Here is an 18,413-nt window from a genome sequence, read left to right on the forward strand (position 1 = left end):
CTTCTCTTTTGCGATCTACCCCTCTCTTTTGCGCTCTCTCCTCCTCTCTTTTGCTCTCTCTCTCCCCCCTCTATTGCGCTCTCCCCCCTCTCTTTAGCGCTCTCTCCCCCCTCTCTTTTGCGCTCTCTCCCCCCTCTCTTTTGCGCTCTCTCCCCCCTCTCTTTTGCGCTCTCTCTCCCCCTCTTTTGCACTCTCTCCCCCCTCTCTTCCCCCTCTTAAGCGCTCTCTCCCCCCTCTTTTGCTCTCTCTCCCCCCTCTCTTTTGCTCGCTCTCTCCCCTCTCTTTTGCTCTCTCTCCCCCCTCTTTTGCTCTCTCTCTCCCCTCTTTTGCTCTGTCTCTCCCCCCTCTTTTGCTCTCTCTCTCCCCCCTCTTTTGCTCTCTCTCTCCCTCCTCTTTTGATCTCTCCCTCCTCTTTTGATCTCTCTCCCCCCTCTTTTGCTTTCTCCCCCCTCTCTTTTGCGCCCTCCCCCTTCTCTTTTGTGCTCTGTCTTCCCCTCTCTTTTGTTCTCTCTCCCTCTCTCTTTTGCTCTATCTCCTCCCTCTTTTGCTCTCTCTCCCCTCTCTTTTGCTCTCTCTCCCCTCTCCCCTCTCTTTTGCTCTCTCTCCACCATCTTTTGCTCTTTCCCCCTCTTTTGCGCTCTCCCCCTTTTTGCGCTCTCCCCCCTCTTTTGCGCTCTCCCCCCTTTTGCGCTCTCTCTCCCCCGTCTTTTGCGATCTCTCCCCCCCTCTTTTGCGATCTCCCCCCCCCTCTTTTGCGATCTCTCCCCCCCCTCTTTTGCGATCTCTCCCCCCCCTCTTTTGCGATCTCTCCCCCCCCTCTTTTGCGATCTCTCCCCCCCCTCTTTTGCGATCTCTCCCCCCCCTCTTTTGCGATCTCTCCCCCCCCTCTTTTGCGATCTCTCCCCCCCCTCTTTTGCGATCTCTCCACCCCTCTTTTGCGATCTCTCCACCCCTCTTTTGCGATCTCTCCACCCCTCTTTTGCGATCTCTCCACCCCTCTTTTGCGATCTCTCCCCCCCTCTTGCGATCTCCCCCCCCCTCTTTTGCGATCTCTCCCCCCCTCTTTTGCGCTCTCCCCCCTCCTCTTTTGCGCTCTCCCCCCTCCTCTTTTGCGCTCTCCCCCCCTCCTCTTTTGCGCTCTCCCCCCTCCTCTTTTGCGCTCTCCCCCCTCCTCTTTTGCGCTCTCCCCCCTCCTCTTTTGCGATCTCCCCCCCCTCCTCTTTTGCGATCTCCCCCCTCCTCTTTTGCGCTCTCCCCCCTCCTCTTTTGCGCTCTCCCCCTCCTCTTTTGCGATCTCCCCCCTCCTCTTTTGCGCTCTCCCCCCTCCTCTTTTGCGATCTCTCCCCCCTCCTCTTTTGCGCTCTCTCCCCCCTCTTTTGCGCTCTCTCCCCCCCTCTTTTGCGCTCTCTCCCCCCTCTTTTGCGCTCTCTCCCCCCTCTTTTGCGCTCTCTCCCCCCCCCCTCTTTTGCGCTCTCTCTCCCCTCTTTTGCGCTCTCTCCCCCCCCCCCTCTTTTGCGCTCTCTCCCCCCCCTCTTTTGCGCTCTCCCCCCCCCTCTTTTGCGCTCTCTCTCCCCTCTTTTGCGCTCTCTCCCCCCCCTCTTTTGCGCTCTCCCCCCCCCCTCTTTTGCGCTCTCTCCCCCCCCTCTTTTGCGCTCTCCCCCCCCCTCTTTTGCGCTCTCTCCCCCCCCCTCTTTTGCGCTCTCCCCCCCCCCTCTTTTGCGCTCTCTCCCCCCCCTCTTTTGCGCTCTCTCCCCCCCTCTTTTGCGCTCTCTCTCTCCTCTTTTGCGCTCTCTCTCCCCCCTCTTTTGCGCTCTCTCTCTCCCCCCTCTTTTGCGCTCTCTCTCTCCCCCCTCTTTTGCGCTCTCTCTCTCCCCCCTCTTTTGCGCTCTCTCTCTCCCCCCTCTTTTGCGCTCTCTCTCTCCTCTTTTGCGCTCTCTCTCCCCCCTCTTTTGCGCTCTCTCTCTCCCCCCTCTTTTGCGCTCTCTCTCTCCCCCCTCTTTTGCGCTCTCTCTCTCCCCCCTCTTTTGCGCTCTCTCTCTCCCCCCTCTTTTGCGCTCTCTCTCTCCCCCCTCTTTTGCGCTCTCTCTCTCCCCCCTCTTTTGCGCTCTCTCTCCCCCCTCTTTTGCGCTCTCTCCCCTCTTTTGAGCTCTCCCCCCTCTTTTGAGCTCTCCCCCCCCCCTCTTTTGCGCTCTCCCCCCCCCCTCTTTTGCGCTCTCTACCCCCCCTCTTTTGCGCTCTCCCCCTCCTCTTTTGCGCTCTCTACCCCCCCTCTTTTGCGCTCTCCCCCCCCTCTTTTGCGCGCTCTCCCCCTCTTTTGCGCGCTCTCTCCCCTCTTTTGCGCTCTTCCCCCCTCTTTTGCGCTCTCTCTCCCCTCTTTTGCGCTCTCTCTCCCTCTTTTGCGCGCTCTCTCCCCTCTTTTGCGCTCTCTCTCCCCTCTTTTGCGCTCTCTCTCCCCTCTTTTGCGCTCTTCCCCCTTTTGCACGCTCTCTCTCCCCCCTCTTTTGCACTCTCTCTCCCCCTCTATTGTGCTCTCTCTCCTCTCTCTATGCTATTTTGCTGTCTCTCCCCTCTCTCTTTATCCCCACGTCACACCCGTCGGGCCACGCCCACTCCAGATGCCAGGTGAGGTAGGCCAAGTGTGTTTGTCCTCGCGCGCAGTCTCTACTGCACATGACAGCTTCAGACAAACACACTTGGCCTTTTATTATATAGGATGTATGTGGTTTACTGCTTTTTGTTTTATTACTCTTTTACAGCAGTTTAAGAATCGTTTTTGTTTACTCAAACTTTACACCCACTACCTAAGCAGCTTGCCTCTGTACTCCACACTAGTTTATAGCCTCACTCTCTTACTAAACTTCTGTAGCTCTGCAACTGTGTTTTCTCACAACATTATCTATTATGCAGTTTGTTTGGATGAGTTATTTGACCAGAGTAAGATAGACCAAAAGCATGGTAATGTAAAATGAAACCAAGCAGTTTAGAATGAGTTATAGCAAATATTCTCCATGGCTCCTGTAGCTATAGTATTTAATTTAAACCAGCGATTCCTTAGGTGTATGTTGGACAACCCTGATGTAGACAACAAATAATATTTTATTAATGCTCCCATTCATATGTGCTGTTCTGTTTCAGATATTTAAAATAGATTGTATACTATTAGTATTTGATAGTCACTTAAAATATTACTTAAAAATTTAGTGGTGTCTCCCCCCCCCCCCTTTCAGTGGCCCCTCTTCCTCTATCCATCTCTTGCCAACTCCCTGTGTCTCTCTCCTTATGTGTCATTCTCCCCCATGGTCTCTTTCTCTCTCTGTCTCTCTTCCTCCCCCTCTGACTCTCTCGTCCCTTATGTGTCTTTCTAACCCTCTATGTGTGTCTCTCTCGGTCTCTCTCCCCCCCCCCCCCCCAAGTGTTTTTCTGTGTTTCTGTCTACCTTTTATTTATTTAATTAATGTATTGGTGGTGCCATCCGAGGATGTGGCTTTATTTAAAGGGGTGGGGTCAAGCACCCCACCATCTTTAAATTTCACCAGCCGCCACTGGATCAAGACATTTTCCTATTTACTGAATAATGAAGGAATCTATAAGCATAATTTGCAGTATTTAAGTAAAAAGTATGTTTTAAACATATTTTAATGGGCCTGGATTTCTAGATCTCATAATCAGAGCAAGCATTGTGTTATCTGGCAAGAGTTTCTGTTACAATCCTTTTAGACTAAAATCAGATGTTTACTAAGTTGACCAGTTTTCCAAGACACCATTTAAAGGGACATGAAACCCATATGTTTTCTTTCATGATTTAGAAAGAGCATGCAATTTTAAATAACTTTCCAATTTACATCTAATATCTAATTTTCTTTATTCTTTTGATATCCTTTGTTGAAAATCATATCTAAATATGCTCAGTAGCTGCTGATTGGGGGCTGTATATAGATACCTCATGTGATTGGCTCACCCATGTGCATTGCTATTTTTCAACAAAGGATATCTAAAGAATGAAGGCGTATCCTAGCCACTGCCTCACCAGCCTCTGACATCACCGCAGGAAGGGGGAGGAAAGTGAAGAGATAGGAGCGCAGTAAATGTTTACATTGAGATAGACTAGAACAGTGATAGCTACAGGTAGAGATGAAAAGTGCAGGCACAATTTTATTTTAACTGGCACGGCTCCATTCTTTATGCAGACATCATGCATTTTCTGCGATGATATTGCATGTTCTTGGGGTTGCTCATAAGAAAATTAATTAGCTGCAAAGTGTTACTTTCATTTAGTCTGTGTACCATATGGTTCTGTGAAAACCAAAGAGGAAGCAATAACCCGCAAAAAAAAAAGCCTAAAAGCTTTTTACCAAAATGTAATACTAATAATTTCTTTTTTTAAGCTATTAATCTTTTGTAACAATCATTTGCATGCCAGTGAGAACTGAGACCATGGAATAAAGATTGCATTTAAAAGTTGCCATACAGATAACATTGTGCTCACTCTTGTGAACCAGCACTAATTGGCTAAAATGCAAAAAAAAAAAAAAAACAACTGAGATAAGGGGCACTCTACAGGGACTTAAATACAGGTAAAAAAAATATTAATATAACCATCCTGGTTATGCAAAACTGGGGAATGGGTAATAAAAAGATTATCTTTTTAAACAACAATTTTAAAGTACACTGTCCCTTTAAATAAGCCCATTTGGAAATTGGTGATGTTGCAGTAATTTAATACCAATGATGTATGCAGATATATCACAGGAATAGTCACTTATACAAGGTAACAGTTCTGACACCATGCTGGAAAGGGCTGTTAATAGAGGAAATACCTTATTTGCAAGGCACATGATTTGGAGTAAATCGGGTACGCCAGGTATGTACAATTCCTATCACCCGACGTCTGTGACATGCAGTTCCAGGCACCGGGCATGTGGTTTTTTTACAAAGCTTTTTTTTTTGACTAGGAGCTGGGTTACACGGTGCGCAGATCAATCGCCATCGGTAAGTACCTAACTAGTTACAGGTAGAATTCAAGGACTGTAGCAAGTTCTTTTTTTTTTTTTTTTTAATATCAAAAGATTTGCCCACTGCTATTGTCACCATGTGAGTTACAGTGAGACTGGACATTTATCTAAAGTGCAGTAAATACATATTAGCATTAAGCCCAGCATCCTGATCACTAGTACCACAGGTGCTCTGACAAAATGCAGAAAGACATTTGGCCGACGGACATTTGGCTGACAGACAGAAAGCTAAAGAATGTTCCGATTTCGGCCTCGGGCAAGGACAACCTAAGTTGTTCACCAAAAATGGGCCGGCATCTAAACTTACATTCTTGCATTTCAAATAAAGATTCCAAGAGAATGAAGAAAATTTGATAATAGGAGTAAATTAGAAAGTTGCTTAAAATGTCGTGCTCTATCTGAATCACGAAAGAAAAAAAATTGGGTACAGTGTCCCTTTAAGTAACCCCTCTATTTTTTGTCCATAGGAGCCTTAAAAGCACAACTATCCTCTATGGGAATAGTAGTCCTCTTGGCCAGAGTGGAAATTGCTCCTTCCACCTTGGGTACTGTTTGCCAAGACTCCTCTGATAGAGTCCGCTATGGGAAACATCTTTTTAAATATAGGGGATGGAGAAAAAGGGATACCCGGTCTCTCCCATTCCTTAGCAATGATCTCAGTAGCTCGATAAGGTACAGGAAAAACAACCATCAAGGAAGGTACATAAAAATATTTGTTTAGCTTACTGGATTTCTTAGGATTAACTACGACCATGGTGTCGCTGTCGTCCAATGTAGCCAAAACCTCCTTAAGTAACAGACGGAGGTGTTCTAGCTTAAACCTGAAAGATACAATTTCAGTATCAGCAGGAGGAATTACACTGTCAGAATCTGAGATTTCACCCTCAGATGCTACCGAAGTATCCTCCTCCTCAGGCTTCTGGGAGGGCGCGTTCGAAATAGCGACAACTGCATCAGTAACCTCGCTAACTGAATGTTTATTTTTTTTCTCTTGTGTTTTCCCTGCAACATGGGAAAAGCAGACAATGCATCAGAAACTGCAGAAGACATGAGGGAAGCAATGTCTTGCAACGTAACTCCAGGAGGAGTTAGAGGGGTAGAGCAGGGCACTGCCTGTGTGGGCGGTAAAATTTGGGACGCTTGAGGAGAAAGCTGCGGCATATATTGAACATTGTCATTAGACTCCTGAAGAGCATCTGCCTTATAATATGTTGGCTCAGAAAAAAAGTCTATCCCTATAATTTAAAGTTCTCTGGTGGTTCCACAATGGCATCAAAACAGAAAGAACAATTGACATGCAGATCACCTCTACACCTCAGCTCAACTTTGCTGAGGTGCCTACCTGCCCTGCTGACACCAGCTCTCCCTGTGCAGAAGTCGTTCCTCCTAGCAAAAGATCCAGGACTTGGCAGTAGTGAGAGAACTGGTCTCCGGTCCTAGAAACGCATGCTCTCAGAAAAAAATGCGTAATCTAATATTAAACTGTACTCTCTTTCCAGTCACTAGGAAGTGAGGGAAAAGTGGCGCGCAACACAAAAAGAAATCTCCCGGTTGGTATCATGTCTTCTAAAGTAAAACACCATAAAAAAACAGAGCCCAATATTTTTCCTCAGCCCCAGTGCCTGCATCCAAGCTGTCTACATAATGTCTCCTCCATCTATAGGAGAATTTATGTCTCTTGCAAATAAAGTGCCCAAAACTTTTTCTGAGTCCTTTATATATGTGTCTTATCTTGTGTAAATAAAGTGCCTCCTTTTTATTATCCCTTTTATAAAATTAAAGTCAGCACTTACCTCATAAATCTGCCAGACAGCAAGGCAGCTCACCAGGTTTGAGAGGTCCTCTCCCTCACATGGACCTGTGGAAAAAAAGGTAAAGACTGAATAATTTTACTCAGGCTTTCCGATTCAGGGCAGCATAATTACATGAGAGGCGCAGTGAGAATTAAGTTCCCATTGCTCTAAAGCCACCACTGCTCTAATGAAGAGACTGATATGGACTACGGCTACACCCCAGGACAAAGCAGCACAATCTTGCACTACTTAAAAAATAATAAAATCTTGCTTGAAGAATCTTTTCCAACACCTAACTTTACCACTTCCTTGCTGTAACATAGGCAAAGAGAATGACTAGGGTGGGAGGGAAGGGAGGTGATATTTAACAGCTTTACTGTGATGCTCTTTGCCGCCTCCTGCAGGGCAGGTGTGATATATCCCATTAGTAATTAGATAATCCGTGGACTCATGTCATTAGAAAGAAAAGATTTGAATAGTACCCTAGACCCCTTTCTGCTTGGGGTACTGGTACGATAACGCAGAGAGAGGAGAGATCCCTCACACACTCTTGAAAGGCCTCTATCTTTACCGGTCTTGAAGACAGGTTTGACAGGAGGAATCTGCCCCTGGGCGGATGGGATCTGAAACCTATACTGTAACCCTGGGCAACAACCTCCAGAACCCAAGGGTCCTGAACGTCCTGTAACAAGGCTTCTGAGGAGAGTATCTGCCCCTTAATTGGTCCGGAGACCAGTCAGGGGCCGCCCCTTTATGACGATTTTGTCTCGGCGGGCTTCTTGCTCTGCTTAGACTAGTTCCAAGAATGAGCCGGTTTCCAAGTTCCCTTGGACTGGTCCGCTTTCGCGGCAGGCTGCTGGGCTTTGTCCGCACGAAAGGGACGAAAAGTAGATCCTTTAGGCGTAGCCTTCTTATCCTGCGGTAGGAAAGCTCCCTTGCCTCCCGTAACCATGGATATGATCGAATCCAAACCTGGACCGAACAGAATCTTTCCTTGAAAAGGCAGGGACAACAGCCTTGACTTAGAGGTCATGTCCGCAGACCAAGACTTTAGCCACAGATCCCTGAGTGCTAAAACAGAAAAACCTGACACCTTAGCATTCAGGCAAATAATTTGCATATTGGCATCACAGATGAAAGAATAGGCGACCTTCAAGACCTTAATCTTACCCTGTATCTCGTCAGTGGAAGTCTCCCCCTCGACCAATTCAAACAGGGAGTCAAACCAATGTCGCAGCTCCGGCAACCACAGCTACGGCCACTGCCAGCTGAAATACAAACTGTGTGTTGAAACATCATCCTTAACATGGTTTTCCAACTTTTTATACATTGGCTCTTTAAACAATGAACTATCCCCGAGGGGAATAGTTGTCCGCTTCGCGAGCGTGGAGATAGCACCATCCACCTTAGGGACAGTACCCCAAAGCTAAAGCTGAGAGTCCGGAACGGGAAACAGTTTCTTTAAGGAAGAAGGGGAAAAGGAAGAACCTAATATCTCCCATTCATTCTTAATATTAGCCATCTTAACAGGAACCGGGAAGGCCTGAGGCACCACCCTGTCCTCATATACCTTATCAAGCTTAGGAATCGCAGGTTCCTCCTGAAGCTTCGGTTCCGGAACCTACCGAGTAGCAAGCACTTCAGCAAAAAGTAAAACTCTCTATCCTAAACCTAAAGTCAGGCTCCTCCGCAGCCAGAGGTTTAGATGACACGAACTCCGACCCAGAAGGGGCCTAATCAGAAGAGTTGGAGTGGGCCTCGTCATCGTATAACGCCTCTGATATTTCCACCCTACGCTTGTGCTTAGCAGAACGTGGTAAGGCATGGATCACTTTCGATACCTCCGTTTGCAGTTGATCCGCAAAATCTCATGGCCAACGAATCTCTCCTGCAGAAGTAATGGTTGGACCCTGGGGGCTGCATGTGCAATTGGAGATGAATGCAGGGAACCCTCAGGGGTAGACGGCTCAGTAGTAGATTACTTTTAGATGTCGTAACTTTATTAAGGCATGTGGAACATAGTTGAGCAGGCTGTTCTACCAGAACCTCCTCACAATAAACACAGGAATGAGACCTTGTTAAAGAGGGAGAACCCTCTAACGTGTCAAAGTCCTCCATAGCTTGTGCTGTTATTACGGACTAGATTAACTTAATAGGCACCTTGATACCTCCAATGGCCAGGGCACTCACCACCTCCTATGACCCGGACTACAGAAACCGTTTTGTCTCCTGCGCCGCTTATCAACAGAGGAAGAAAGCTAGCCACACCCGGTCACATGGAATGCCTTGCAGGACCGCCCCAACCTAAGGAGAAAACGCGCCAAAAAAAGGGCTGCGCAATACTACTGTAAGTCACCTAAAAGTCCCACACATTGCCAGAGCCTCATCTTGCTCATAACGCAGCAATGATACAAACAATATCATGTATAACCCCCCCCCCCTGTTCAATAATCCCATTTCCAGGAATATTAACTCTTGATTCTTTAAAGATAAGAGGCGTCACACTGTGACCCTGTCTTCCGTATTATGTAATAAAAAATGAAACGATTTTACCAGAATCTATGCTGTGGAACAGGAACCCGGCCCTTCAAGTGTGACAGGTTAGTAGCTTCGCTCCCGACATGGACTTGATTGTGAAAAGCAGGCAGCGAAACTCGTCACTGCTGATTGCTTGTGGAGCTGTTAATAGGAGTCAGGATGGTTTCGCAGAAAGACTCTCCCTGTATCTCCGGACTCTAACTTTCACCCAGGCTCTAACTAAGAAGCTGACGGGACTACTTAAAACTCCAGTCCCAATGCGAAGAGTACTACCCTCCTTAAGAGACTACTCCAATCTTCGGCACTTCTCTGCCGTTGTCCTGTGACGAAAGGCAAAGAATGACTGGGGGATGAGGGAAGTGGGGGAGGTATTTAAGCCTTTGGCTGGGGTGTCTTTGCCTCCGCCTGGTGGTCAGTTTCTTAATTCCCAACAGTAATGAATGAAGCAGTGGAATCTCCTCCACTTTAGATGGAAATTGCCTGTTCTATCTGAACCATGAAAGAAAAAAAATTGGGTTTAGTATCCCTTTAACAACCAAGGAGGTGCAGGGTACGTCCTATAAAAACTGGTAGTTAATGACCAAAGACGTATCCTGCACGTCCTCAGGGTTTTCAAGCGCTGAAAGTGATCGCTTCCAGAGTATTGAGGCATCGTACAATACCCTTTTTTTAAGCACACCGATGCAGAGAGGGCAACTCTGTGGCCTGCTCGACATCGGTCAGCGATGGTACCGATTGATGGTGGCGATGGAGGCCCATCACTGGATCAGTTCCTCGGAGTGTGGATCCTTTTCTGGCAGTGCATGCCAGGGAAGGAGGGGGGAATAAGTCTTGGGAAAGGGATCTAGGAGGGGTAGGGTATTGAGGGGGGCAGCTACACTATGGAAAAAATGGGATTATTTAAAAAACAAACAAAAAAAACAGCACAATTTTAGTGCAAAGTGGATACTGGCAGACAGCTGCCAGTACCTAAGATGGCCGCAAATAGGAAGAGCTTAAGAGAGCTGTTGGGGGGGGGGGGGGGGTATCGTGGAGGTTGTGGGGTCAGGGGGAACCTACACTGTTTTTTTAACTGTCATGATCGGTCTTTCTGCAGACAGTACAGTTTCTGCAATGAGATCGCAGTGTTTTGCCTTGGGGCCCACTAGTAATTGGAATGATGTTGTGGACTCTCCATGCCATAGGAAAGAAAAATACTTTTACACAACTTTTGAATGTGTGTGTGTAACTCTGTGCATGTGTAAATGTGTGTGTATGAGCAAGTATGTATTTGTATAACTGTGTTTGAAAATGTGTGTCCTTTAATAGGATATAGTACCGGTATTTTGCGAATCAGGGCAAGTAGATTGTCACGAGGGACAAGTCGATTGGGCTCCCGCTTTAGTTTATTGGAAAGTAGTTTTTAAAAAAATATTCCAAACCCCCTGGGTAGTTTTAGCAATTTCTCCTTCATGACAACGTAATTACTTTTGTCTGCCTTGAAAAGGCAGGGACAACAGCCTCGACTTAGGTCATGTCCGCAGACCAAGACTTTAGCCACAGATCCCTGAGTGCTAAAACAGAAAAACCTGACACCTTAGCGTTCAGGCAAATAATTTGCATATTGGCATCAGAGATGAAAGAATAGGCGACCTTCAAGACCTTAATCTTACCCTGTATCTCGTCAGTGGAAGTCTCCCCCTCGACCAATTCAAACAGGGAGTCAAACCAATGTCGCAGCTCCGGCAACCACAGCTACGGCCACTGCCAGCTGAAATACAAACTGTGTGTTGAAACATCATCCTTAACATGGTTTTCCAACTTTTTATACATTGGCTCTTTAAACAATTTACTATCCCCGAGGGGAATAGTTGTCCGCTTCGCGAGCGTGGAGATAGCACCATCCACCTTAGGGACAGTACCCCAAAGCTAAAGCTGAGAGTCCGGAACGGGAAACAGTTTCTTTAAGGAAGAAGGGGAAAAGGAAGAACCTAATATCTCCCATTCATTTTTAATATTAGCCATCTTAACAGGAACCGGGAAGGCCTGAGGCACCACCCTGTCCTCATATACCTTATCAAGCTTAGGAATCGCAGGTTCCTCCTGAAGCTTTGGTTCCGGAACCTCCCGAGTAGCAAGCACTTCAGCAAAAAGTAAAACTCTCTATCCTAAACCTAAAGTCAGGCTCCTCCGCAGCCAGAGGTTTAGATGACACGAACTCCGACCCAGAAGGGGCCTAATCAGAAGAGTTGGAGTGGGCCTCGTTATCGTATAACGCCTCTGTTATTTCCACCCTACGCTTGTGCTTAGCAGAACGTGGTAAGGCATGGATCACTTTCGATACCTCCGTTTGCAGTTGATCCGCAAAATCTCATGGCCAACGAATCTCTCCTGCAGAAGTAATGGTTGGACCCTGGGGGCTGCATGTGCAATTGGAGATGAATGCAGGGAACCCTCAGGGGTAGACGGCTCAGTAGTAGATTACTTTTAGATGTTGTAACTTTATTAAGGCATGTGGAACATAGTTGAGCAGGCTGTTCTACCAGAACCTCCTCACAATAAACACAGGAATGAGACCTTGTTAAAGAGGGAGAACCCTCTAACGTGTCAAAGTCCTCCATAGCTTGTGCTGTTATTACGGACTAGATTAACTTAATAGGCACCTTGATACCTCCAATGGCCAGGGCACTCACCACCTCCTATGACCCGGACTACAGAAACCGTTTTGTCTCCTGCGCCGCTTATCAACAGAGGAAGAAAGCTAGCCACACCCGGTCACATGGAATGCATTGCAGGACCGCCCCTACCTAAGGAGAAAACGCGCCAAAAAAAGGGCTGCGCAATACTACTGTAAGTCACCTAAAAGTCCCACACATTGCCAGAGCCTCATCTTGCTCATAACGTAGCAATGATACAAACAATATCATGTATAACCCCCCCCCCTGTTCAATAATCCCATTTCCAGGAATATTAACTCTTGATTCTTTAAAGATAAGAGGCGTCACACTGTGACCCTGTCTTCCGTATTATGTAATAAAAAATGAAACGATTTTACCAGAATCTATGCTGTGGAACAGGAACCCGGCCCTTCAAGTGTGACAGGTTAGTAGCTTCGCTCCCGACATGGACTTGATTGTGAAAAGCAGGCAGCGAAACTCGTCACTGCTGATTGCTTGTGGAGCTGTTAATAGGAGTCAGGATGGTTTCGCAGAAAGACTCTCCCTGTATCTCCGGACTCTAACTTTCACCCAGGCTCTAACTAAGAAGCTGACGGGACTACTTAAAACTCCAGTCCCAATGCGAAGAGTACTACCCTCCTTAAGAGACTACTCCAATCTTCGGCACTTCTCTGCCGTTGTCCTGTGACGAAAGGCAAAGAATGACTGGGGGATGAGGGAAGTGGGGGAGGTATTTAAGCCTTTGGCTGGGGTGTCTTTGCCTCCGCCTGGTGGTCAGTTTCTTAATTCCCAACAGTAATGAATGAAGCAGTGGAATCTCCTCCACTTTAGATGGAAATTGCCTGTTCTATCTGAACCATGAAAGAAAAAAAATTGGGTTTAGTATCCCTTTAACAACCAAGGAGGTGCAGGGTACGTCCTATAAAAACTGGTAGTTAATGACCAAAGACGTATCCTGCACGTCCTCAGGGTTTTCAAGCGCTGAAAGTGATCGCTTCCAGAGTATTGAGGCATCGTACAATACCCTTTTTTTAAGCACACCGATGCAGAGAGGGCAACTCTGTGGCCTGCTCGACATCGGTCAGCGATGGTACAGATTGATGGTGGCGATGGAGGCCCATCACTGGATCAGTTCCTCGGAGTGTGGATCCTTTTCTGGCAGTGCATGCCAGGGAAGGAGGGGGGAATAAGTCTTGGGAAAGGGATCTAGGAGGGGTAGGGTATTGAGGGGGGCAGCTACACTATGGAAAAAATGGGATTATTTAAAAAACAAACAAAAAAACAGCACAATTTTAGTGCAAAGTGGAAACTGGCAGACAGCTGCCAGTACCTAAGATGGCCGCAAATAGGAAGAGCTTAAGAGAGCTGTTGGGGGGGGGGGGTATCGTGGAGGTTGTGGGGTCAGGGGGAACCTACACTGTTTTTTTAACTGTCATGATCGGTCTTTCTGCAGACAGTACAGTTTCTGCAATGAGATCGCAGTGTTTTGCCTTGGGGCCCACTAGTAATTGGAATGATGTTGTGGACTCTCCATGCCATAGGAAAGAAAAATACTTTTACACAACTTTTGAATGTGTGTGTGTGTAACTCTGTGCATGTGTAAATGTGTGTGTATGAGCAAGTATGTATTTGTATAACTGTGTTTGAAAATGTGTGTCCTCTAATAGGATATAGTACCGGTATTTTGCGAATCAGGGCAAGTAGATTGTCACGAGGGACAAGTCGATTGGGCTCCCGCTTTAGTTTATTGGAAAGTAGTTTTTAAAAAAATATTCCAAACCCCCTGGGTAGTTTTAGCAATTTCTCCTGCATGACAACGTAATTACTTTTGTCTAATGATTTGTCGTGTTCTCTTACTTTAAAATGTTTTTGGGATCTTTCTGTGGAAGGTAAGACGTATCAGCTCAAGAGTTTACGATGTGTAACTAGTTTTTTTTACCACCCAACAGAGGCAGACCTGCTCAGATTAGACAAACAAAATCAAAAAGGCTCATATCAATTATTGTAGCAAAATCATTTTACGTCTCACAGGAGGCATCAGTGTTAGAACTAAATTGAAACTTGCAAGTAGTAAGCTCCGTTATTCTGTAATAATTACACAACACTGCATTATTTCAGGCACTTTAAAGATCATCATTTATTTACTTATAATAAAAAGCTAGTATACAGATATGAGGGAATCTGATCATTGCAAAGAGTTACTCAACATTTTTGCTCTCTGTATTCGAAGAAAAAAAAAAAAATGTTAGTGCTTTGTCTATAAAGTTCCACCATCATCCCTTCTTGTGCTGTATGGCCCTGCAAAATGACTTAAATGTGCTCAAGACCTTCTGACACTCATCTGGATGATTTATATAAGCTATATACAGAATAAATTGAACAAAAATAGAGTGACAAGCAGCAATATAGAAGAAAAACATGAATTGTCCACAAGATCAAACAGTGATAATCTGCATAATTTTATATATAAAAATGAAATCTCAGTTTAGTGTTTTATAGAAACTTTGTAATTGTTTGAGCTGGTTATTACTTGCCAACATATGCATGCAACATCTCATAGGTGCGATTGCGTCCGAGGCTAAACAGACAAAGACAGGCCTGGAAAAATAACTTATTAGTACATAAAAACTAAGACAAACAAAAACCCACAAATACAAAATGGCTGAACAGCTCATGTTTGAAAGCATTTATAAGTGAATGACATTTCATGATATCTTAAGTTGGGATCTAAACATTATGGACTTGTTGAATCTAATATAGGGTGCAACTGAAAAGTCTCAAATAACTTTGCAAGGAGAGAAAATGATTATTACTATACAACAGATACTATTTACATTTAATGGAATGTTCATCATCCCAAGATGGCTTTCAAACACCATAGGATCTTTCAACACTATACTATTGTTAACATTTAAAATTAGTTAGTTGAAGTGTATATGGACTATACAGAAACAAGAAGCAAATAATGAGCAGCTTTAAAAAACAAAACAAAAAACACAATTATTAAAATTGCTATAACAAGCATTGACTGGAGACTGTAAAAAGTAATGTAGACAGGAAAAAGCAGTTATAAACTTTGGTGATTCAAAGGCCTTTTTTTTTTGTAACGTTCTCTCTGAAAAAGTCTGCAAATCCTAACTGCTGCACAAGCACTTGAGGCAAGCTCATCAAGCTATGGATAAATGTGCCTTGCTACCAGCTAAAGAAAATAAACCCTTCAATAGCTAGAATACAAGTTTACAAGTTAAGGAGTAATGGAATGCCAATATGGCAATAAAAACTTCTCTTTCAACAGGAAGGTTTTTTCGTACCAGCAGCATCCTGCATACAGACACAAATTAATGTCCTCTGAGCTGATTAAAAAATAAGCAAAAAAGATACAAATTACCAAAAATATCAAGCAGAAACAACTGGATTTACATAAAATGAGCACTCCAGTCCACTGTATTTACTTGGTAAAGGTAGCTACCACGGCCCAAAGGATTTCATTAGCATTTGCCTTTGTACACTCAACTTCTGGGTCTAGATCAAGCAGTTGCCGCACTCTCTTCATGGCCAAGTCGTATTGATCATCCAAAAGGGGAGCAAATGCATTCTCAATGACGTCGGAAGAATGGGCTAGGTAGATAAGGGCCAGCAAACGTTTGTCCATACGATGAGGATCTTTCACCCATTTGTCAAGAACTGCTTCCTGTACTTTCTTGATGAGACGCTGCTTGATATTATTATTGGTGAGAGGATGTGTGGTCATGTCAAAGAGAAGAAAGTTTTGCTTTTCTGTTGTCAAAACACCCTTTTCTACAAGGTTTTTAGCTAAACGTTCACGCACATTTCTTAACTGGTAGTGTAGTTTCAATGGATTCCATGTCTCTCCTAAAAAAAACAAAAAAAACAAACAAAACAACATTATACTCACACTCTTGGTATTAACCCTAAACAAAAATGTAATAAAAGCAATCACTTAACAATTTTAACTAATTCAGGTCATGTATGCGACGGCAAGATTAAAAATCTGCCATTAACCAACTTTAACTTTTTAATAGTAGGATATAGAAAATATGTTTGCATACTAATTCCATCATCAAAGACATGAAACACTGCCCACATGTTTAGTCTCAGAGAACTAAAGTCAATTTTGGATGACCAATTAATTAGTATTATAAAAAAAAAAAAAAAAACACAGCTAGGCTGCTGAACTCACCGTATTTGCTAAAATGTCTTTATGAAACTGACATCTAGTGTGATAATCTATAAAAAGCTCTGCGTCTTATACTGGATGCCGCAATCTAGTAGCATCCTGTGATCACAGTGCACTTTCACATATGCTTTCTTGACAGCGAGGCATTACATTTTTTTGCCGTTTAAAAATTAAATGTAAAGTCCAAGATGGCGACTCCCAGTGTGAAGATGCAGAGCTTCACTAACCAATACTTGTAAGGGGTTAAAATAGGAGAATTTAAAGACAGCTGCAGGAACAGGAGAAAATAAAACAGCATGGTGAGTAGTAACCTGCTACTGTACTTCTACTCAGCAGTTTAAAGTCCCTTTAATCCTTACCTCCTATTTATAAAGTAAAGAGAAGTGTAGAGGTGCTCACTTTCAAAAGGAGGGAAGGAAGTGAAGATGGGTTTTCCATGCATGCCACAAAAAAGTGGATTTTTGAAAATGTCAAACTTTTATAAATTGGAAACTACATGAGGTTTAAAAACTGAAGGGACATAATACTCCTATGCTAAATCATTTGAAAGTGATGCATCATAACTCTAAAAAACAGAATTTATGTTTACCTGATAAATTACTTTCTCCAACGGTGTGTCCGGTCCACGGCGTCATCCTTACTTGTGGGATATTCTCTTCCCCAACAGGAAATGGCAAAGAGCCCAGCAAAGCTGGTCACATGATCCCTCCTAGGCTCCGCCTACCCCAGTCATTCGACCGACGTAAAGGAGGAATATTTGCATAGGAGAAACCATATGATACCGTGGTGACTGTAGTTAAAGAAAATAAATTATCAGACCTGATTAAAAAACCAGGGCGGGCCGTGGACCGGACACACCGTTGGAGAAAGTAATTTATCAGGTAAACATAAATTCTGTTTTCTCCAACATAGGTGTGTCCGGTCCACGGCGTCATCCTTACTTGTGGGAACCAATACCAAAGCTTTAGGACACGGATGAAGGGAGGGAGCAAATCAGGTCACCTAAATGGAAGGCACCACGGCTTGCAAAACCTTTCTCCCAAAAATAGCCTCAGAAGAAGCAAAAGTATCAAACTTGTAAAATTTGGTAAAAGTGTGCAGTGAAGACCAAGTCGCTGCCCGACATATCTGATCAACAGAAGCCTCGTTCTTGAAGGCCCATGTGGAAGCCACAGCCCTAGTGGAATGAGCTGTGATTCTTTCAGGAGGCTGCCGTCCGGCAGTCTCATAAGCCAATCTGATGATGCTTTTAATCCAAAAAGAGAGAGAGGTAGAAGTTGCTTTTTGACCTCTCCTTTTACCAGAGTAAACAACAAACAAGGAAGATGTTTGTCTAAAATCCTTTGTAGCATCTAAATAGAATTTTAGAGCGCGAACAACATCCAAATTGTGCAACAAACGTTCCTTCTTTGAAACTGGATTCGGACACAAAGAAGGCACAACTATCTCCTGGTTAATGTTTTTGTTAGAAACAACTTTCGGAAGAAAACCAGGTTTAGTACGTAAAACCACCTTATCTGCATGGAACACCAGATAAGGAGGAGAACACTGCAGAGCAGATAATTCTGAAACTCTTCTAGCAGAAGAAATTGCAACCAAAAACAAAACTTTCCAAGATAATAACTTAATATCAACGGAATGTAAGGGTTCAAACGGAACCCCCTGAAGAACTGAAAGAACTAAGTTGAGACTCCAAGGAGGAGTCAAAGGTTTGTAAACAGGCTTGATTCTAACCAGAGCCTGAACAAAGGCTTGAACATCTGGCACAGCTGCCAACTTTTTGTGAAGTAACACAGACAAGGCAGAAATCTGTCCCTTCAAGGAACTTGCAGATAATCCTTTCTCCAATCCTTCTTGAAGAAAGGATAGAATCTTAGGAATTTTTACCTTGTCCCAAGGGAATCCTTTAGATTCACACCAACAGATATATTTTTTCCATATTTTGTGGTAAATTTTTCTGGTTACAGGCTTTCTGGCCTGAACAAGAGTATCAATAACAGAATCTGAGAACCCTCGCTTTGATAAGATCAAGCGTTCAATCTCCAAGCAGTCAGTTGGAGTGAGACCAGATTCGGATGTTCGAACGGACCTTGAACAAGAAGGTCTCGTCTCAAAGGTAGCTTCCATGGTGGAGCCGATGACATATTCACCAGATCTGCATACCAAGTCCTGCATGGCCACGCAGGAGCTATCAAGATCACCGATGCCCTCTCCT

General features: G+C 44.6%; 1 protein-coding gene across 1 annotated transcript in view; it reads right to left on the minus strand.

Moving 5' to 3' along the window:
* Window positions 1–14,109: 14,109 nt before the first annotated feature.
* The window catches only part of GOLPH3 (golgi phosphoprotein 3), a 30,180-nt gene continuing 25,876 nt past the window's right edge, over window positions 14,110–18,413 (minus strand). The window contains exon 4 of the mRNA XM_053701174.1: window positions 14,110–15,873. Within this exon, the coding sequence (XP_053557149.1) occupies window positions 15,449–15,873 (425 nt within the window). The 3' untranslated portion in view covers window positions 14,110–15,448. The remainder of the gene's footprint in view (window positions 15,874–18,413) is intronic.

The sequence above is a fragment of the Bombina bombina genome, chromosome 2 (genome assembly GCF_027579735.1).
Source record: "Bombina bombina isolate aBomBom1 chromosome 2, aBomBom1.pri, whole genome shotgun sequence".
NCBI lineage: Eukaryota > Metazoa > Chordata > Amphibia > Anura > Bombinatoridae > Bombina > Bombina bombina.